We start from the raw sequence: 22,345 nt of genomic DNA on the forward strand, positions 1-22,345 counted from the left end.
GTTTTAATTCAAAATTATTTTATTCTGCTTGCATAGTATTTATATTACTGTACTGTGGCAGTCATGGCTGTTTGCCTGCACTTACTATCGATGTCCTACAGCAATATCTGTCGCTGAATGTGTGCGATTTTTCTCTCTGTGCCACCTGTTGCCTTGAACCTATTTGTGAACCTTTCTAAACACAAAATAACACCGTTAAACTGTCGGCAGATGAATATTCAGGTTTACACATGTACTTATTTCAATTACAAGTTGAATGGATGATTCCAATGTGTTGCCAGGATCACGTGCTATAAATAGTAGTCATATGTAAAGGTCTTTTACAAGTATCTGTTGTTTTTTTTAATGTATTTGATGCGGATGATGAACATGTCAGTAAGCTGTTATTGTCCCTGTGAATCTTTTGACTTCAAATAGGCTGTTCTGAGTCCTTTTTTTCCATAAATGAGTCTAGGGGTGGTGGCGGTGGTGGGGGTGGGGGGAGTTGTTATAATGTAAATTGGAAATCATTTACCACATGCCGAGCGTCAATCACAGAGCACCCCATAGCATGTAGGTAGAAATGTCAAAAAGATTGCATTTTGAATCTCAGTGGGCTGAGGCATTACGTGGCCACATACAAGGCTAATTGTGGAAAAAGCGTTTCATTTTTTCCCCTCTTCAAAGGATGCAAATTAAGATATTCAAATATAACGTTTTAAAATAGGCTCCTGTGGAGCGTCATTGTTTGCATTTATTTCAGGACTTTCAGAAACAATGAAGGGAACTGAAATTAAGGGGAATTATGGGTTTTTGACACATTACTTCAGTTGGTTTTTTTTTTTCTTATCATCTTTTTCTCCGCACCCCACCGTGGCTAAAGGAAGTGAACAGGAACTAGGCGCTGTTAGTTCACAAAGTTTTCTGTGAGGGCTGCTGGGTGGCTCACTCTGTAAAAGCACCACTTGCGGTGCATGAGTGAGCACCGTGGTCAACGATCGAATTTGGCTTGCAGGGGCAGCACACAATTGGCTTTGTGTCACCATAGGGATATGTGGGAGGGTTTCAGATGCCGGGGATAGCTGTGTGCTTATTTGTCGAACAGCCCCTTTTGACCATCTGGGTGTCCATGGCTTGCTCTTTGTGCATGCATTTGATTGGGCCTCCTCCACCCCCACTCTGCGCATGCACAGCTTGTGGCTGCAGTGTGAAAAAATGCAGCCGGCTGGCACTGCATGTTTAGAAGGAGAACTGTGATTTGTCTTCACTGTCCCGAGCTGGCTGCAGGGGGTATATATGAGAGTGCTTATTCATAGTCCACAAAATGGACATTCCAAATTCCGGTGAGATTGGAGTTGCCATATTTGTGTGCCTGTATTGTTTCCTCTTTCTGACGATACACGCCTCCTTCTTTTTCTCTTGCAGACGGGGTTGATTTTGAAGATGACCCTTCCTGCTCCTGGCCTGCATCATCACCTTCCAGCAAAGACCAGACATCGCCCAACCACCCCGGAGACGACTGCGATTTCGGAGAGGAGGAAGGAGGCGGGCCCGGCCTGCCCTACCCGTGCCAGTTCTGCGGCAAGTCCTTCAGCCGGCTGGGCTTCCTGAAGCGCCACGAGCAGTGCCACGGCGACCGGCTGCCCTTCCGCTGCACCTTCTGCAGCCGGCTCTTCAAGCACAAGCGCAGCCGCGACCGCCACGTCAAGCTGCACACCGGCGACAAGAAGTACAGCTGCACCCAGTGCGAGGCGGCCTTCTCCCGCAGCGACCACCTCAAGATCCACATGAAGACGCACGCCGCCGGCAAGCCCTACAAGTGCGCCGTCTGCCGGCGCGGCTTCCTGTCGCCCGGCTCCCTGCACGGGCACATGCAGGTGCACGAGCGCGGCGCCAAGGACGGCGGGAAGGAGGGGAAGGACGGCGACCGGGCCGAGCCGCAGAAGTGCGGGCGGTGCGAGGAGGGCTTCGACGTCCCGGAGGAGCTGCAGAAGCACATCGCGGAGTGCCACCCGGAGTGCTCCCCGCCTCCTCCCGCCCCCGCGTCCGAGTCGGGGGGCGGGGCCCTGCGGTGCGTGTACTGCCAGGAGCCCTTCTCCGAGGAGGGAGCGCTCCTGGACCACGTGGACCGCGAGCACGTCGGGGACGAGAGGGGCCACCTGTGCGCCATCTGCTCGGAGCGCTTCCCCGCCCCCGAGGACCTCTGCACCCACATGGACCTCCACCAGCAGCCCGAGTCCAGCAACCACAGCAACAGCCCCTCCCTGCTGACGGTGGGCTACACCTCCGTCTCCAGCACCACCCCGGACTCCAACCTCTCCGTCGACAGCTCCACCATGGTGGAGGCGGCCCCGCCCCCGCCCAAGACCCGCCGGAGGAAGAGGGCGGCCCAGCGGGCGGGTGGCGCGGCCGCGGCCAAGCAAGCCAAGGTGGCCTACAGCTGCATCTACTGCAACAAGCAGGCCTTCTCTAGCCTGGCGGTGCTGCAGATCCACCTGAAGACCATACACCTGGACAAGCCGGAGCAGGCCCACACCTGCCAGTACTGCCTGGAGGTGCTTCCTTCCCTGTGCAACCTGAACGAGCACCTCAGGCAGGTCCACGATGCCCAGGACCTTGGGGTCGGACTCTCAGCTGGCCTCCTGCAGTGCAACTTTTGCCCCGAGGTGCTGGGCGACCTCAACGCGCTCCAGGAGCACATCCGCTGTTCCCATGGGTTCCCCAGCCCAGTTGCCAAGGAGAGCAATGCCTTCTTTTGCCCCCAGTGCTTCATGGGATTCCTCACTGAGGCCACATTGGAGGAGCACGTCCGGCAGACCCACTGCGACGGGGGGAGCATGCGATTCGACTCGCCCCTGGCGGGGACTCCTAAGGATCCCATCGTGGAGGTGTACTCCTGCTCCTACTGCACCAACTCGCCTATATTCAACAGTATCCTGAAGCTGAACAAGCACATCAAGGAGAACCACAAGAACATCCCCCTGGCACTCAAGTACATAAACAATGGAAAGAAGTCCCATCGAGCCCTCAGCCCCTCCTCGCCCATGTCAGCGGACCAGGCCTCCCTCAAGCATACCGGCTCCTCTCGCTCCACCGGGGAGTTCATCTGCAACCAGTGCGGTGCGAAGTACTCCAGTCTGGACCTGTTCCAGACCCACCTGAAGACACACCTTGACAGTGTCCTGCCGCTGCTCACCTGCCCCCAGTGTGGCAAGGACTTCCCCAACCAGGAGTCCCTGCTGAAACACGTGACCCTCCACTACACCATCACCTCCACCTACTACATCTGCGAGAGCTGCGACAAGCAGTTCACCTCAGTGGACGACCTGCAGAAGCACCTACTGGACATGCACACCTTTGTGTTCTTTCGCTGCACCCTCTGCCAGGAGGTCTTCGACTCCAAGGTGTCCGTCCAGCTCCACCTGGCTGTCAAGCACAGCAACGAGAAGAAGGTCTACCGCTGCACCTCCTGCAACTGGGACTTCCGGCACGAGCCCGACCTCCAGCTGCACGTCAAGCACAACCACCTGGAGAGCCAGGGCCGGCCCCACCGCTGCATCTTCTGCCGGGAGTCCTTCGGCACGGAGGTGGAGCTGCAGTGCCACATCACCACCCACAGCAAGAAGTACAACTGCCGCTTCTGCAGCAAGGCCTTCCACGCCATCGCCCTGCTGGAGAGGCACCTGCGGGAGAAGCACTGCATCTACGAGGCCAAGCCTCAGCCCAACTGCGCCTCGGCCAACGGCTCTGGAGCCGCGGAGGGGCCGGCCTCCAAGGAGGACGCCGAGCTCCAGGGCCTCATGACCGGCAACAGCCACGGCGAGTCGCACAACAGCCGGGACGGCAGCGAGGAGGAGGAGCCCGACGCCTCTGAGCCCATGTACGGGTGCGACATCTGCGGGGCGGCCTACACCATGGATTCCCTGCTGACCAACCACCAGCTTCGCGACCACAACATCAGGCCCGGGGAGAGCGCCATGGTCAAGAAGAAGGCCGACCTGATCAAGGGCAACCACAAGTGCACGGTCTGCTCGCGGACCTTCTTCTCCGAGGGGGGCCTGCGGGAGCACATGCAGACCCACCTGGGCCCCGTCAAGCACTACATGTGCCCCATCTGCGGCGAGCGCTTCCCCTCCCTGCTCACCCTCACCGAGCACAAGGTCACCCACAGCAAGAGCCTGGACACGGGCAGCTGCCGCATCTGCAAGCTGCCCCTCCGGTGCGAGGAGGACTTCCTGGAGCACTGCCAGATGCACCCGGACCTGCGCAACTCGCTGACGGGCTTCCGCTGCGTGGTCTGCATGCAGTCCGTCACGTCCACCCTGGAGCTGAAGATCCACGGAACCTTCCACATGCAGAAGACGGGCACCGCGTACCCCGCCAACACCGCCGCCGCCGCCGGACCCCCGGTGGGCCGCGCCCACCACCCGCAGAAGGGCTACAAGTGCGCCTCCTGCCTGAAGGAGTTCCGCTCCAAGCAGGAGCTGGTGAAGCTGGACATCAACGGGCTGCCGTACGGGCTGTGCGGCTCCTGCGCCGGTGCCGGCAGCAAGAGCTCCAGCCCCACGGTCAACGGCGGCAAGCAGCAGGGCGGGAAGCTGAGCCCCGCCTCCTCCGGGAAGGGGAGGTCCGCCCACGGCCCCGCCTCCAAGACGCGCTGCCCCAGCTGCAACGTGAAGTTCGAGTCGGAGGCGGAGCTGCAGGCGCACACGCTGAGCGTGCATGGGGACGCCTCCGGCGGGGAGAGCAACAGCGGCCAGCACAAGACCCCGCAGGTGTCCCCCATGGCCCGGGGTAGCCCCTCCCAGCCTGATGAGGTAATCACATCGTCCCGCCTGTCCCGCTTGTCCTTGTGTGTGTCTGCATGTGGCTATGTGTGTGTGTGTGTGTGTGTGTGCATATTTGTGTGTGTCTGCATGCATGTGTGTATCTGTGTGTGTGTGTCTGTGTGTGCATATTTGTGTCTTTCTGCATGTATCTGTGTATCTGTATGTGTGTGTGTGTGTGCATGTATTTGTGTTTGTGGTTGTGTTGTTTGCGTGTTTACTCAGGCAATGCAAGTATCTGCTAGATACCATAACTGTGGTAATTAACCTCTCCATATGTTCCCTGCAATGCGTTGCCTTCTGAATAGTTGCTAATAATGACCTTAAGTATGAGGCAACATGCCCTGATATTGTCTGCATTGTCCCCTTTATCCAGAAGAAGACCTACCAGTGCATAAAATGTCAGATGGTCTTCTACAGTGAATGGGACATCCAAGTGCACGTGGCCAATCACATGCTGGGTAAGAATCTATTGCATGTCTACCGGTGTGTTGGCTAATGTAACGAATGAACACATTCCTTATCCGAGAGTGAGGGGCGTTAATCCAGTAATTGTGTCCTATCAAGAATTTTTGTATATTTTTCTTTTATTTCTACTGTTTTATGAAATCAAGTACTTGAAATCAAGTACTTTTTTTCTCGTCTTGCAATGGGTACATTAAGTGCTGCAGCTTTCTAGACAATAAAATGGCAATTATTTTTCTACTGGCTGCAAACAGGAGTGGAGTCAATAGCGTTGGCAATCTCTGGTGTGTAATTGTTTGCAGGTGCGATGTACAAACACGGTATGTTTAGAAAATTCAGTGTTGGAACTCGAGAGATGGTATTACCAGTTGTCCGTTTCACCACCAGATTTCAGATTTTAATTATTCAATTCAAGAATATTCTTAGAAAATTTCAATAGTGGAGTTTCTTTTTTTTCAGTTTTTGTGTCATCGTTTTTAAAAAATACTACAATCTTGAGAATATGATTATCGGTGTTACAGTGCTTTTTAAATGTAGTTTTTTGGGGTTATTCCTTATTATGTAGATTTCTCATGTATTTTAATTGGTATATGGTTTTCAGTGATCTGAAACCAGACAACTTTATTATTAGGACAAATTCTAAATGGTGTCAGTGAATGTGTGTGTGTGTGTGTGTATGCCCTTGTGTGTGTGTGTGTGTGTGTGGTGTGTGGTATGTTTGCACTCGTGCCACATTTGTATGTTTTTGTGTACATACATACATGTATGTGCATGCTGACACGTCTGTGTGTCTGTGTAGGTGTTCCTGTGTGTGTGTGTGTGTGTGTGTTCACTCCTGAGTGCATGTGCTCGTGATTTGTGATTTCCCCCGCTGCTTGGCTTCCGTGCTGGGATACCCTGGGAATGTGCCATCCCCCAGTGCCCGCCCCTCTGCCATCCCCAGTGCCCGCCCCTCTGCCATCCCGTGGGCATGAGTAAACAAGCTGAGTCCCCGCATTGGCAGACGCAGGGGAAGAGAAATCAGCCCCGGTCCTGCCCCAGCTCAGATAACGTTCCCCTGGAATCGCACCCATTCCCCGGGCGATGGGACCCCAAGGTCACGGCCATCTATTTAAGACTGCAGCGTTTTCTACTGGTTTTTGTTTATTCTCAAATATTACTTCTACATATGAAACGACAGTTCAAAAAGTTGATGGGAGAGATATGCAACAAAATGAAAAATAATTATGTTATTTTAAAAATAAATGGTAAATAGCGTAAATAGTGTTAGTAATCTCTAGTGTGTAATTGTGTGCAGGTGTGATGTACAAACACAGTATGTTTACATTCAGTGTTGGAACTCGAGGGGTGGTATTATCAGTTGTTGTCCGTTTCACCACCAGATTTTAAATTTATTTAATTCTAAAATATTCTTAGAAAATTGGAATAGTGGAATTTCTTTTTGTTTTAGTTTCTGTATAATCATTTTTTTTTAAACTGCAATCCCTAGAATATGATTATCGGTGTTACAGTGCTTTATCAATTTAGTTTTTTGGGGTTATTCCTTATTATGTGGATTTCTCACAGTGTTCTAGAGCTCCGTTATTGTCAATTACCAGCAGTAACTGTTACATCAGCAATGGAATGTTCAGCTAAGAACATTCTAATCACATATTTGTGACCTCACACCATAAAGAGTTAAATCAACAGGGCTCCCCCAGTTAGTGCTTCATTAACAATAGGTCCTCTCCTACATGTGCCAGGTGTCCATAGACCACCAGCTGTCAGCGGTGCGGGGCCCCACTGTCCTTGAAATATCCTTGAATTTATTGGAGTGTCGTGAAAAAGTCACAGTAACGTAAAATCATCTAAATGGTAAATGAAACCTTTACAGCGAGCAGAATGCCTGCATCTTCCTGGCTGCCTCCAAGCTTCATATCACTTACTTTCAGGTCTTTGAGTTTCACCGTGTCGATAATTCTGAAATGAATTGTGCAGCTGTCTGGATTGCGCATTAATTCTTCTACTGAAAAACATTGGCCACTAGAAAGTGAAGCATGTGCCTTTGTATGCGCCTCAAAATGTATGTCCACCTCAAACATGTAGTCCAAAAAAATGCTCAGAAGTCACGCATTTTACCTTAAAATGTCAATGAAATGTCAGAGGAAAATCTGAACCCGATTGGACTGGGAACCTCTCTCGGGTGGGACATGTGCCTCTCCAAAAATTGCTGCTTGCTCAGGGACCTGTGGAGTGTAAAATATCACAGGCGCGCGTGTGTGTGAGAGTGTGCTGGGTGAGGAGTTAGCGGTGTAGCGAGGAAGCAGGGGGGCACAGTCAGCCGTGCCAAATCGGCAGAGAACCGGAACATTCACGCACATTTTTTAAAAGGCTTCTTTTAAAAACAAGGGGCTAGTTTTTGTGTTGTGATTTTATGTTTTTGGAATTTTTCTTTTGTTGTAGCTCCCAGTTGAAACCAGCGGTAAAAGGCTAATAAAGGTTATTTGTACTGAGAGTAAATGAAATGTTTATGGTAAACAATTATGAATGTAAACCAATAAATTATTAATATAGTTTTCATGAACATAAGTCAAAATAGTCCGTAATAATGAGAATAACAGAGCATCGTAAGTATTACAGTCCTGGGAATATGGTACCGCACCTCTATGTAAACACAAACGGCTTAAATTAATTACTGCAGAATTAATATGGACAAAACTGGCCTTCATTTGGAAAAGCTTTAAATACATTTTTTATTTAAATTCCCCCCCCCCCCCCCTCCATCCTACCTAGAAAGTGGCAGCTTCTGCTTTAATAGCACTCTATGCGAGATAGACGGGATTGGGGCCCGGGTCGGCTGTCCTCAGCTGTCGCCATGGCAGCATAGGTAATGGACCAAGCCTTCCCCTGTTACGGGCACCCGTTTACCCCCCCACCCCCCCCCCCCCCCCCACCCCCCCCCCCGGGTATCGATTCGCTCTGATAATTCTATTTATGGGGCTATAACTCGATACCGTGATGTAAGAGAGCGCTAGAAGGACAAACGCCGGGCCGTTTGATATCGGTCCGATCTCCACTCTTTGTAATATGATATCGCTGGCATGGCCCGTGACAATGCCTGGCCCTCCCGTCTCCACCCCTTTTACCCCCCTGCCCCCCTCTCCCCCCCCCCCCCCCCCCCCCCCGACCCGCCACCGCTCTGCGATGCTCTCTGTGTGTCTGCCAACCCCTTTCAGATGCAGCACCGTGGTCTTTGGGTGATACCGGCCTGGATTTCAAACCAAAAAAAAAAAAAAAAACCCAGGCCGGCATGGTTCGACAAATGTCGGACACTGTAACAGAAGCTTTTCTTTTAAAGGGGGCGGGGGGGGGGGGGGTGTAGAATTTGTGTGTTTTAGGAGAATGGCATACTCAGGGGGCTGTGAGTTTCACTCCTGCAGGTTCCTGCTCTGGGCCCACTCGTGTCCCAGGACAGAAACATAATCCTGTGGACCCCAAAGACTGCACAAAAAACAGGCCTGGGCACTGCAGCTGGCTGTGCTGTGGTGAGACTTTCTATCCTGGCTCTTATGTAGAAGTAAGAGGCTCAGGCACTAACCAAGAAGCAATTTAATAGTCGGCTAAAGGACAACTGTTCTCGCTTCATGTGGAGTTTTTCTCGAGTGGAGATTTTATTACAGTTCATTGGTGGGTAAAAGATTTGCGTTTATAAAACAATGGCCCACCAGCTAGCTTTGGTAACTATGTTGTTGCCAAGCCCATCATTTATTTCTCAGTTCATGATGTAAGTGCGTTGCTGTCAATTTTTGTCATTTAACTGATTTAGATGTTTTTTCCCTTTTCTTGGGCTGTTAAATTAGTTTTTGAGATTGATATATCGCTGTGGGATGTCAGAAGTCTCTGCAGCTTTCATTGTCTTGCTGGGTACCACGTTTCCTAACCCTTTTTTATCTTGACTATTAAGGAAACAATCTTATGTTACAATGTTGTTGGAACAAGTGTAATTGTACGGTTGCTAAATGGGACTTCTAATACCCTTTCATCACCATTATGCAAAATCAGGAAATAGTCACTTCCCTAATTTCCAAGGAAATTATACTGGAAGCAGCAATAGAATTCTTTGAATAGAAATATTTATTTATTTATTTATTTATTTTATAAGGCTGAAAAGCTTTTCAATTAAATCAATTCATTTTCGTTATTTACATTTGTCCATTCCTTATTCTTGTAAAAATAAATGCACGGGTAAATAAAGAAATATTCTTGAAAAAAACAAGTGTAGAGCACACATATAGCTAATTAGATGGAGCGGTTGAGAGAGAGAATAAAAACAGCACATTTTTCCTTTTAAAATATTTATGCAGCCTATGTTTTTGGCACTTGCAGGCTCGTAGCAGAGGATAGTATATAATGCTGCCAAGTTTGAAGGTCTTTCATTGAAAAAAGGGGTTTTTGCCAGCAGGAATTCTTCAGTAAAACGCTCTCATATGAACTTCTGAAGCAACTCCGACCCCCAGAACTCCATGGAGGCTCTTTTGGCTACGGTAGCCGCTTTACGCCATTGGTTTGAGATGCGATGCCCAAAACCTCCGATCAGCCGACTTTGAATGGGATTTGAATTTTAACAATCGGGAGAGAAGCTCCTGACCTAAAACGTAACACGTGTACGTACGGCTTATTTATTTATTTATTTGTTTATTTATTTATTTTGCCATGTGCTTTCCTTGATGTGCTCCCCCTCTTTGACATCAGCCGTCGCGTCGGAGGGGTGTGGAGTCACCTCTACAAGTTGGGCGGGTGACAGCGGGCGCTGGCTGCCAAGGCGGCGATGTGCCTTCCATCTCGTGGATCCCGCGGCTCGCCACGCCTCAGTCGGGGCGGTGGGGCGAGAGGGGGTGGGGGGGGCGGGGGGGCGGGGGGCGCACATTTGCCATACAGCTGGCATCTCTGTGTGGGGCGTCGCCGAGCTGGGGAGGAGACCCGCGCCAAGCCTCTTACCCTCCTCCAAACTCGCTCTCTCTCTCTTTTTTTTTCTCTTCTTCCCTCCCTCCTTCCCTGTTCCCTTTATTGTCTGCTGAGCGCTGGCTTTGACTCGTTTTATCAACGACATGAAAACAACAATAAGAGCAACGACGCCCAGTCAGGAAAGCTCTTAATCCGCTGGTCATTACCAGAAGCGTGAAAAGAGGAGGGGAACTCAAACAGCTTCAAGTACACAGGAAGAACAAAAAAAAAACAGATTTATTTAACATTCTAAAGTCACCCCTCCAGGCATATCCTGGCTTTCGGGGGGATGTCTAAAGGTCAGCTGGGTCCTGTGGATGACACAGTTTCTTCGGGCTGCCGTTGTTCTGGAAGTTTCTACCTGGAAGTTTCTGGAAGCTCCCGAGGCCGTGGCTGTGGGTCAGTTACGTGCTCCGGTTCCCAAGCGCTGACCGAAGCAGGTGCCCTCTGTGGTACGTCACAGAGCTGATGGGTCTGCGCTGTACACGGAGCAGTGCGACCTGGGAAGGCATCCTCCATTAAGGGGCCAAGGGAAAGAAAAGCCAAGCGCTGGCAACAGCCGCTATGGAGCGAAACGCTACTGTCTTTCAGCCGCACTGGTGCCAGGCTAATAGTACACAAGTTCTATGCCAGAGCTGCATTAATTGTCCTAAATGGGCTTCTCTGAAATAGGAAAGGCCTGGATGCTTTTGACCTTCTCTGGAGCCACTGTAAAGCGCAAAACAACATTCAGCATTGTAGAGAGAAACTTCATGGAACAGAGTAGATGCTATACAGTATTGTTTTTTAATTTAAATTTTCATAATTGTGTATTCATGCTCATACTCAGTGACTGTAAATGAATTGGCTGGTAATTCCCATCTAGCTGTGTGTTCCGCTGTGTCCGTGTTCCCCTTCGCACGCATAATGTCTTCATTTCTCTAATACGATGTCCATGAAGACTGAGAAACGCGACGGGTCTTCCAGTTTAACACCTCCCCCCGAACACAAGACTGAGCGTGCCTTAATTCAGAACCGCTCGGGTTCTGCTTGTGCGGCCCTTCCTTATTATTATTTTGACTGCAATTCCCAAGCCTTTCCTCGGCAATTAGCTGTGAGAAGACTTCTTGGAGGAAGTGTTGGCGCTGAAATAGCTAGCGCGGTGAGCGGGGCTGTGAAGCGGGTCAAGGAGGGAGACTGATGCATGCTGGGAATGTAAGAAAGAACAAAGCGCCGGTCGAGGTGATACCTCAAGGTTCCTTCGTGTGGTTGCACACCATTTAATTGCAAAAAATCATTGATTTAAGATATGTTCATTTAAAAATTACTCTAGTGTGTATCCGAATGCTCCTTTGGAGCCAAATATACTCTGTTAGAGTAAAATATATACTCTGTGGTAGTTATATGTACCGTATTAGGGTGATGGGCTTATATCACCAGCTGGTCTGAATAAACCCCCATGTTATGCAGACCATGGAGGCTGTTATCCAGGGGCTAACTGAGCATGCTCAGTGCTCCCCGCCAGTCTCCACGTTGCTAAGCAGTGAAGCGCAGGGGAGGCAGTGCAAACAATCCGCTCGGCTTTAATAAAGGTCAGGGCGACAAATGGCACGCCCTGTGCGGAGCCCCGACCTCTGCGCGACCCAGACGCCCGTGTGGATGGGTCAGGTGCAGCGCTGCGGTACCATAGAGCATGAAGGTGCACTAGAGCGAGCTGTTGATTGTTGTTCTAGGAAAAAGATGCATATTACGTGATTCGGTAACTTGTTTATCTGAATTTTTTTTTGACATGGGCTATATGTTTTGGTTTTTTAAAAATGTAAAATGCATTAAGTCAACTAAATACACAACTTCTAAATGCTTAAAAACTAAACGAATGCCCCTTTGCGTGCCAAAAAGGAATGCGGCCTGTGTCCTCCCCGCGTCTGCTTCTGAAGGGCAAAGTAGGGGCGCGGGGCAGTCTGGAATCCGGGGAGGCCGCGGGTGAGTCACCGACAGCCCGTTAGCGCTTTCGCGGCGTACCGCTCGGCGTTTGCGGCGCTCCGTCCCGTACTGCGCCTGCCCCGCCGCGCGGCGTTGCCGACGCATCCATCACGCCCCCAGCGCCGATATGATGGACGTGGGGCGATGGGGGGGGTGTCTTCAATCCCCCTCCCCCCCGCCCCCCTCCCAGAAGAACATCAAAGAGCTAACGATCATTTGAGCCGCGCCGGACTTCATTATCCCCCATGTGGCCGGCAGCGGGCCAGGCCGGGCCGGAGCTCGCTGGCTGCGGCAAGGTCAGCGCCGCCCGGCAAAACGAGTTTCAGGAGAGAGAGAGAAGGAGAAGGAGAAGGAGAAGGAGAAGGAGAAGGAGAAGGAGAAGGAGAAGAAGAAGGAGAGGGAGAGAGAGTTGGGTAGAGAGAGCAGGGTGACAGAGAGAGAAAGAGGAGGAGAAGGAGAGGGAGACTTGGGTAGAGAGAGTACTGAGAATTGGATAGAGGGAGCTTGGTAGAGGGGATAGAAAGAGCTTGGTAGAGAAAGGGGTAGATACAGAGATAGAGCTAGATAGATTGTGTTAGGTAGAGAGAAGTCGATTGAGAGAGCTAGGTAGAGAGAGGGGGATAGAGCTAGAGAGATGGGTAGAGAGAGAGAGATGGAGATAGAGTTAGGTAGAGAGAGAGCTAGATTGATTGTGTTAGGTAGAAAGAAGTGGATTTAGAGAGCTAGGTAGAGAGAGGGGGATAGAGCTAGAGAGATGGGTAGAGAGAGAGGGATGGAGATAGAGTTAGGTAGAGAGAGAGCTAGATCGATTGTGTTAGGTAGAGAGAAGTGGATTGAGAGAGCTAGGTAGAGAGAGGGGGATAGAGCTAGAGAGATGGGTAGAGAGAGAGGGATGGAGATAGAGTTAGGTAGAGAGAGAGCTAGATCGATTGTGTTAGGTAGAGAGAAGTCGATTGAGAGAGCTAGGTAGAGAGAGGGGGATAGAGCTAGAGAGATGGGTAGAGAGAGAGGGATGGAGATAGAGTTAGGTGGAGAGAGAGCTAGATCGATTGTGTTAGGTAGAAAGAAGTGGATTTGGAGAGCTTGGTAGAGAGAGAGAGAGAGGGATGGAGAAAGTGCTAGGTAGAGAGAGAGAGAGAGGGATGGAGAAAGAGCTAGGTAGAGAGAGTGCTGGGGGGGGGGGGGCGAGGCCATCTGTCAGTGCTGCTGCTGCCATGGACGTCTGGGGGGTCCAGGGATCAGGGGGGCGGTGCAGTGTCCAGATCCGTGAAGAACGGAGCAGGGTTTGAGCCACCGCCATGGCGGAGGGAGCAAGGGCACATGAACCCCCCCCCCCCCCCCCCCCCCCCCCCCCCCCCCCCCCCCCCCCCCCCGCTGACCAAACCCCCCGTCCAGCTCCTCCCTGTTTGCGGCTGCCGACGGAGGACGCGTGGGGTGCCATCATCGCCCCCGCGCCCGCGCCTCTCTGCGCGTGTAGTCCAGCCTGCCCTGGATCAGGGGGATTTCAGTTTTAATTAAATTGATTCTTGGCTTTGTTTTTAGTGATTCGTGGCTTTGAGCGGAAGCCCTCGGGGGGGGACGCAAGATATTTAACGGCGTCCCGCGTCCCCTTCGCCGCGGGCAGAGAACTTTCCGTGTTCCGACCGCGCCTTTCGCGTTCCGTCAAACGGCGGTTTCCCCTCACACGCACGGCCTCGAGGAGGTGAGACGTTTCGTAATCGCGTCTCCCGTTCTCCTCGATTGTGCTAATTTGGCGTGATCTCATCGCGCTGCGTCGGCGAGCAGCCGGCCCTGCGAACGGGTAACGTGTCGAAGTGAAAGCCCTTTACATCACCCGAGGGCAGCGCAGCCTGCCAAGCCCATGACGGATGTGTCATCGTGCTCCGTCTCTGGTCTTTTGCCCGTTTTTCGTCCTCTTTCACTTTTCCTTTGCCTCTTTCTCCTTCAGAACACAACCAAGGTTTTTGGAACATAAAATTTGAGTTTCAAAAAAACAAAAAAACAAAAAAAAAAAACAAGCAAACAACAAAAAATAAAATAGCAACACATTTCCAGAGCATTTGGTTTTAATTTGGTCTCATTGAACAGACTGTTAGCATAGCTGCGTAGCATGTGGGCTAATCAGGCGTTCTGGGGTATTTAGTGTAATGAAACTTTGGCAAAGGCATTCTCTGGCTGGCAGAAGGCTGTTGCGGTCTTGTGTTTGAGATGACCTTGTGAGCGTGTGAGCTGTAAGCTGTGTGTGTTGGATTTTGCAGCCTTCTTTTCAACGTAGGGTACATGCCTGTATTTCATTACAGGCATGTAGCGGACGCTTTTATCCAGAGCGACTTACACAGATTTTACCATAGCATTTGCAGTGCATCCATTTATACAGCTGGATATTTACTGAAGCAATGCAGGTTAATGCACCTTGCTCAAGGGTACACCGCCGTTGTCCAACTCGGGAATCGAACCTGTGACCTTCAGGTTACAAGACCAGCTCTGTACCCATTATTCTACGCTGCCACCTTCCCTTGATGTTCTCGGCGGGACGTGTCGTTGCTTTTTAGCAACCGCTGTACGGACCGCACTCTGAACCATGCTCGCACTCCCTCCTTTCACATCCTCCCGTTCTGGATTTTCTTTTCTTTTTTTCTCTCTCTCTTTCTTTCTTTCTTTTTTTTGTCTTCCTGCCTTATTTAATGTTTCCTCTCGTCCCCCCCCCCCCCCCTCGCCGTCTGTGTATGGTACGCAGGCCTGCCTGTTAGGCCTTTTATGATGCCCTTCTGTCCTGCGTGTCGGAACGTTCTGGAATGCTCTGAAGCTCTAATAGGTTACAGGTGCCGCGGGCGGCTGTCCACCAACCCCCCCTCAACCCCAAACCCAAACCCCCGAGCCCTCCCCCGCATCCACACTCCCCTTTCCAGCGTGATCCTAAGCCCATTCTTCCAGGTCAAGTGCACACATTCCCCATTAAAACAGGGGAAGGCTAAAGGGGGGGCAGCTAGGAGTACAGGTCAGTTGCTGTTATTTTTTTAAGCTCTTGTTTGCCGCATTCACTGAGAGAACGTGTAATCTCGTAAGTTGTTGTAGTCGATTTTATTGTTGCTTTTGTGCGTGCGTGCGGGGGGAAGGGGGGAGGATTGGCTATGAATGAAATTGAAATGTTGAGAAGCAAAATTATAATTGGAATCGATGTACATACTGTAGCTGACATTTTTATACGGGGCTGGTTTAGAAAGCTGAGCATTCGCTCAATATGAAGCAGTTGTGCAATATGCTGCTGCTTGTGAAACTACTCAGCCGAATCAAACCTGCAGCCCTCTGCGTTCAGGTGGCAGTGCCTGTTAATCACAGTAACGTACCTCTGTCCAGTGTTCATTATTTTCTGAATGCCATTCAGATGCCTTTTTAATATAATTGTGGTGTGACTGTGTCCATTGTGGTATAAACCACATTCCTCCCCCGCTTTTCCAGATGAATGTGCTTACATACATTCAAAAAAAAAATACTCTTGTGAATAGAATTAGCTACAAAAATATGTCTGCTTCCACGCTCCATTTGTCCTCAGACAACTGGTTTAATACACTCACAAACACTCACATGTGCACGCGCACACACACAAGCACACACACACACATACACAAACACACACACATACATAAACGCAAACGTGCGCACACACACACACACACAGACACACAAACGTACACACGCACAGACACGCAGACACACACACAAGCACACACACACACATACATAAACGCAAACGTGCACACACACACACACGCACCGGCACACAGACACACACACACACACACACACACACACAAGCACAGACACACAAACACACACACACACGCACAGACACACACAGACACAAACACACACACGTACACAAACACAAACGTACACACGCAAAGACACACAGACACAGACACGCACACACACACACACAATCACACAAACGCACAAAGTGAAAAAATCACTTCGGTTTCTCACATAGCCGCGCGCGTACAGGCGATTCCCCTCCTCCCGGGTGACGCACTCTGATATTTAAATGCAGAGGCGCGCGCTTAATGATTAATCTTTAATGTGCATAATTACTTATTAAAATAACTCCAACTTGGTACAGTACTTTTAATGCAGTGCCCTTTCAGCTGGGAACAGAGGGGACGACTGTTCATTAGCCTCATTAATGAACAGAGAACTTAAAGATAATGGGCCTTGCTGTCTCTGCTCTGACAGCTATATTAAATGAGGCGACAGTCTGGGCTAATGTAGTGTTCGGGAGCTTTGGGTTCGGGCTAAGGAGAGTGGGCCGAATGAGTTGAACAACGATTTAAAATATTGATTTTGAGAAAAAAGGGGGAGGGCCACAAAAAAAAGCATTATTTATTTAAACATCGCATTTAACTTTTTCTTCATCAATTCTTAAACGGATGGGAGTTTTTTTTATTTATTAAATGTTTTTTTGGTGAATGTATTTATTCTTTATGGCCGTTATTATAATCGCGTTTATCTGTCATCATCGCGGCTGCGGCGATCATTAGGGCCAAGTGTAATTTTGGGCTTTCGCTCGGCATTAACGACGGAGGTGCCCTGGCCGTCCGGCCCCCTCGCCCCCCCCGCCCCCCCGCCCCCCCCCCCCCAGCCCCTCTGTGGCGGCCCACTTCGGGAAAGGTGCTTACACCTTAATGATAATCATCAGGAAATATTAATGTGCTTGGCCGCTCGTGGGCCACCGGCTCATTAAGGGTATGGTTCGTGCGTCATGTGCTGGGGGGGGGGGGGGCTGCTGTTTGCAGGGGTGGCTCCCTGCCCATCGGGGAGGAGGGAGGTCAGAGTCGCCCTGCCCCCCCCTCGTCCTGACCCCCTCCCCAGCCCCTGCGTGGCACGCTCTCTAAATCGGCTCCTTCTGTCCGAGCCTGGCACCGGACTGGGGCTGCAGCACCTGTGCCCGCTGCCGTCCACCAGGCACAGAGCAGGCTGCCAGGTGGCCCGCCGCGCTACGACCATGCTAAAACCGCTCTATAACCACCTTAAGACCCCACTATGACTGCGCTATATCCACCTTAAGACCTCACTATGACTGCACCATAACCACCTTAAGACCTCACTATGACTGTGCTATAACCACCTTAAGACCTCTCTATGACTGCACCATAACCACACAAATACCTCACTATGACTGCATCATAACCACACAAATACCTCACTATGACTGCATCATAACCACACAAATACCTCACTATGACTGCACCATAACCACCTTAAGACCTCACTATGACTGGGCCATAGCCACACAAAGACCTCACTATGATGCGCCGTAACCACACAAATACCTCACTATGACTGGGCCATAGCCACGCTAAGACCTCACTATGACTGCACCATAGCCACCTTAAGACCTCACTATGACTGCACCATAACCACACAAATACCTCACTATGACTGGGCCATAGCCACGCTAAGACCTCACTATGACTGCACCATAGCCACCTTAAGACCTCACTATGACTGCACCATAACCACACAAATACCTCACTATGACTGCACCATAACCACCTTAAGACCTCACTATGACTGTACCATAACCACACAAATACCTCACTGTGACTGCACCATAACCACACAAATACCTCACTATGACTGCACTATAACCACCTTAAGACCTCACTATGACTGCGCCATAACCACACAAATACCTCACTATGACTGCACCATAGCCACGCTAAGACCTCACTATGACTGCACCATAGCCACGTTAAGACCTCACTATAGGCTGCGCAATAACCACCTTAAGACCTCACTATGACTGCGCAATAACAACCTTAAGACCTCACTATGACTGCACCATAACCACACAAATACCTCACTATGACTGGGCCATATCCACGCTATAGCTGCACTATGATCATGCTAAGACCGTGCTATGAGTGCAGTATGACCATTCTTTGACCACTCTAGGTGATATTACAGGTAAGGATAAAATGCCACGCTAGTGAATTCACCTGCCTGTTGTCAGTTTGTGACCCACACAGGTGATGTTACAGGTGAGACATGGGGGGCAGGGGGGTCATGTGCTCCTCTCTCTCAAGCCCGCTTATACAGTCGGTAGAGAATAGTTAAATGCTTTTTTATGGTTTCTGTGCAGCACTATTGTTTTCAGTGTATTAACGTTCTGTGTGGAAAAATAGGATGTTGTACCACAAGATTTGTAGATTTATTGATACCAGGTGTTCTCATTTAAAATAAACCCTAAGCAATATTTTATACTTCTTTAAAGAGCACTTAAAGGTATGAGTCATTGGTTTCGCTGATTTTCAGTGCTGGTAATTACAGCTAGCCGTGGGGGCTAATTTGTAATGATAATGGAGACCGTTGGACACGTTTAACCGTTTCTGAAATGTAGGACTTCGCCGAGCAGTCGGTTAACGGTGAGGTGGCGTGGTGGCTGGCTGTCTCAGCTGGTCTGCAGAGGGTTTGAATGTGCTCCACCCCCCCCAGTGAGGAGGAGTCGCTCAGCACGTCCAGCCTGTGCGTACGGTTAATATTTAAAATCTTTAAAACTCTGTGAGCCCTGCTCACTGTGAACCGATACGCCATGAAAAATAAATGTTAAATTGGGTGAAAAATCAGTCAGAGACCTGTTTTTGTAGAGGGAATAACATGACCTCGGTGTACTTTACTCTGCATACTCCGTCTCATGTCTTATTTTGACGTCGTCGTGTTTTTGCTATTTCTGCGGTTCTGCTCGGAGGATGTGGAGACACAGAGGAGCCTCCGCAGAGCTCCCGCATCCGCTCGGCCCTTTCCTGAGCGGAGAGAGAGAGATTTCAGCGGTTCGCGGGTTTTTGGAGAAGCGCAGTTTTCTCTGGCCGCCGCCCCACGCGAGGCCGAGCGTGCGCGGTAGCCGCCTGGGTCCCGTCCCACCGCCGTTTCTCCGGGAGTCGGGGAAAGGGGCTCCCGCGGCTAAATGAAGTCGCGCCGCTCGACGCGGCGGGTTCTCGCAGGCTGAACGCGGGCGCTCCGCAACGGCAGCGCTCCCTCTGAGGATAATCAGCGCTGCTGCGTTGTGCGCTTATTGTTCAGCGCCCGGGGCGTCCCGCCTCAACGCCATTCATGTGTTAATGCGCGTAATTGTGCGTCGGGCCACGTTCGCTCATTCACCTCTCAATTTGTCGAACCTCAATGGCGCCTTCTCCCCTTGACTTCGCGTTGTCCCTAACGAACGGAACGGAAGCGGCATTGTTCGCGAATAAAAAAAGCGACACCTTTTTCGCCCCGAGGTGGAAGACGATCGCGTCATCGCGGTTACGATTAATAGCCCCGCGTCTCTGCTTCCTCCCGAAGTTGCTGAACGTTTTTCCGCGCTTCTGTTTCGTCGTTTCCTCAACACTCAACGACTCGCGCCATCTCTGAGGTGACTGCGGTGCTTTCTCTCTCTCTCTCTCTCTCTCTCTCTCTCTCTCTCTCTTTCTTTTTTAGACATAGCCGTTAAAACCCGGCTTCCTCTCGGCGTCTCTCTCTCTCTCTCTCCGTCTCTCTCTCTCTCCGTTACTCCTCCGCATTCCTCCCTGTCTCGTTCGCTCTCCTTCAGCTGCTCCCGCGCCTCCTTTGATTGGCGCTCTGGCCGCGCTGGCGGCCGCACCGCGCTGGAGAGGAAGCGCCGTGGGTTTAATGGGCCTCAGTAGTTCAGCGAGGGTCCCGCTGCCAGGAGTCCGCCAAACGGGGGGGGCCCGGGGGGGCGGGGGGTGAGAGAACCCTCAGATGTGGACCAGATGTGGGCAGAAGGAGAAGGAGAAGGAGGAGAGAAGACCGCCCCGGGGTCACGGTGCATTCTGGGAAAGGTTCGCTTTCTTTATTTCTCCCGTCTCTGTCTCGATGGGAGGCGCAGAGCACAGTGAACAGCTCACATCTGAGCCCCGCTATTAAAAATGCGAGTGTGGCAGGGATGTGAAAGCACATGTATTTTAATACACAGGCGGGGGAAGGGGCGCTCACACGTGCACTCGCGAAACTCTAGTTCAGTGGAATCGCATGTTAAATGTGAACAGAGGAATGGTGGTGGTGAAACGCTGTTATAAAAAGGCCAGCCTTCGAGAAAATATCCCTTCCTCTGCTTTTCTCTCTCTAACGCACACAGTCACACACTCTCACTCACATGCACACACACACACACACACACACGCACGCTGGCATACGCGTGCACACCCGGCTCTAACCACCCCCCATCCTGCCCCCCTCCCCCCTGCCCCTAGCAGAAAGATGCGGGCGGGCGGGCGGGGGCCCCTCCCGTCTCTCGCCGGCTGTCCCAGAATGCCTCTGCAGGGCTCTGGCTGCCAGTTGTTTGCCTGCCGCTCCCGACGGGATTCATTCAAATTAAAGTAGCGGAGCGCAGCCCGGGTCCCCCAATACCAGCGCCCCCCCCCCCCCCTCATCTGCATTCCGCAGACGAGAGGTAATTAAAGCAGAAATTAACCACGCTGTAAGCAGAGGAGGCGCCCAGTCACCGATATTACAGGCCAGACGACGAGGGCCTGGAATCAAGAAGAGGGACCTCGGGGGAGGACGGGGAAAGGGAGAGGGAGAGGGAGGGAGGGAGGGAGGGAGAGAGGGAGAGAGAGAGTGAGAGAGGGAGAGAGAGAAAATACATTTTGTGGGTTTTAGTCCTGCTCTTTTTCAGCCGCCTGGCTCCCGAGCTCCGCCGGAGATGGTTGGCGTGCCCGGCGGGCGGTGGCGGGCGGAGCTGGTGACCGAAACGCTGCCCGCTTCCTTCGCAGATGCCAGTCCTCTGCGTGGCACAGCCTTCGGGCTGCGTTCGGAGGGTGGGCTTCAGTTTGTACGCATCAGCACTCTGGTGGGCTGTCAGTCTCCTTCCCTAACGGAGAGGGAGCATAACACTATTTATACACTGCACAGCAGCGTTGTGTATTGCAATATCTGAAAAGATTTTTGCAGATTTCACAGTAATGTATTTTTTTTTTTTTTTTGTAATTTTCACTATTAGAAAGCAGCAATAGTTTGCGTATTTAGCCCCTATATTGTGAAGTGTTGCTAATATATTGATAATATGATCTTGAGAATTGATTTTATTTCGATATATTGCTGTACATTGCATTTCCTGAAGGAATGGGGCCGTTAGCAGAAGTTTCATTTCCGTTGTCTGCAGCCTCAGCTGTGCCTCATATGTGTTTTGGTTTTGTGTTTTATGTTTCCTTCGTGGACGTTTTCTAAGAGAATGAAAGTAAAGCATTTCCAGAAGAATCCTTGCTTTGCGTGTTTTAAATAGTCTAACATCCCCGGGACATCCCGCTACCTTCCTTCGGTTCAGATGATTGGGAGAGCAGGGAAGAAGATCTCTGTCCAGCTGTCAGTCCTTTAAGGACAGGCTGCAGATGTCCCAGAATGCCCTACTGCTGCAGGAGGCTAAAGGAAATTGTGCTTGTTGTTGCAAAAACAAATGGATGTGCCACAAAGGTTGCCACATGCTGCTGATCGTATCACTATTTCCATGGTTTCGTGCCCGGGACTGTACCAGGTCAACCATGTTTTTTATTTTTTATTTTGCTGCTGATCCTAGGATCAGATTTTCCCCGTCCATATTTTGAGCTTATCCAGTATGACCTAAATGGCGAGACTGATCCTAGATCAGCACTCCCTACGCTAAGGGTCTTTATGTGTAGGGAGCTCCGGGATATGCCTGTCTGTTTCTCAACATTATTAGTATTATTTTTTTTGTTTGTATTTTTCTCATTTCCCTTTTTGACAGGTTTTTAATCGGGTATTTAAAAGATCATTAGAAATTCTAAATTAGCTGCATTCGTGAAATAGCCAACGGTCATTAAGAATTAATGGTTTTTCTTCTCCTCGGCACTCACTGGAAACCGTGCGGGGGGAAGGTTAGGTCCCAAATGGGGGCCGTGGCAGAGGAGGTAGAGCAGGACTCCCCGGGGAGTTGAGCTGAGTTCACGGGGTGGGGGGGGGCGGGGTGGTGGGGGGTAAAAAATTAGAATAGAGTGGTCGCCAGGGAGAGGCTGAACCGGAGTGGTCTTAAAGTGGCAGCGGCCTCGCCGTGTGTTTGCCGCGCGGTTCTGTTCTCTGTCCCATTGTGGCGTGCGCTGTGGTACTCGCAGTGGTACACA

At 50.8% G+C, this 22,345-nt stretch overlaps 1 protein-coding gene across 5 annotated transcripts in view; it reads left to right on the top strand.

Moving 5' to 3' along the window:
• LOC118233881 (zinc finger protein 521-like) overlaps positions 1 to 22,345 on the top strand; it is a 133,811-nt gene that overhangs the window by 60,503 nt on the left and 50,963 nt on the right. For 4 of the 5 annotated variants that reach the window (XM_035429945.1, XM_035429946.1, XM_035429942.1 and 1 more), the window contains exons 4-5: positions 1,405 to 4,796; positions 5,182 to 5,266. In XM_035429945.1, coding sequence (XP_035285836.1) covers positions 1,767 to 4,796; positions 5,182 to 5,266 — 3,115 coding nt within the window. In that variant the 5' untranslated portion in view covers positions 1,405 to 1,766. The remainder of the gene's footprint in view (positions 1 to 1,404; positions 4,797 to 5,181; positions 5,267 to 22,345) is intronic. The other variant, XM_035429944.1, reaches the window with a different exon arrangement.

The sequence above is a fragment of the Anguilla anguilla genome, chromosome 8 (assembly GCF_013347855.1).
Source record: "Anguilla anguilla isolate fAngAng1 chromosome 8, fAngAng1.pri, whole genome shotgun sequence".
In the NCBI taxonomy this organism is placed as follows: domain Eukaryota; kingdom Metazoa; phylum Chordata; class Actinopteri; order Anguilliformes; family Anguillidae; genus Anguilla; species Anguilla anguilla.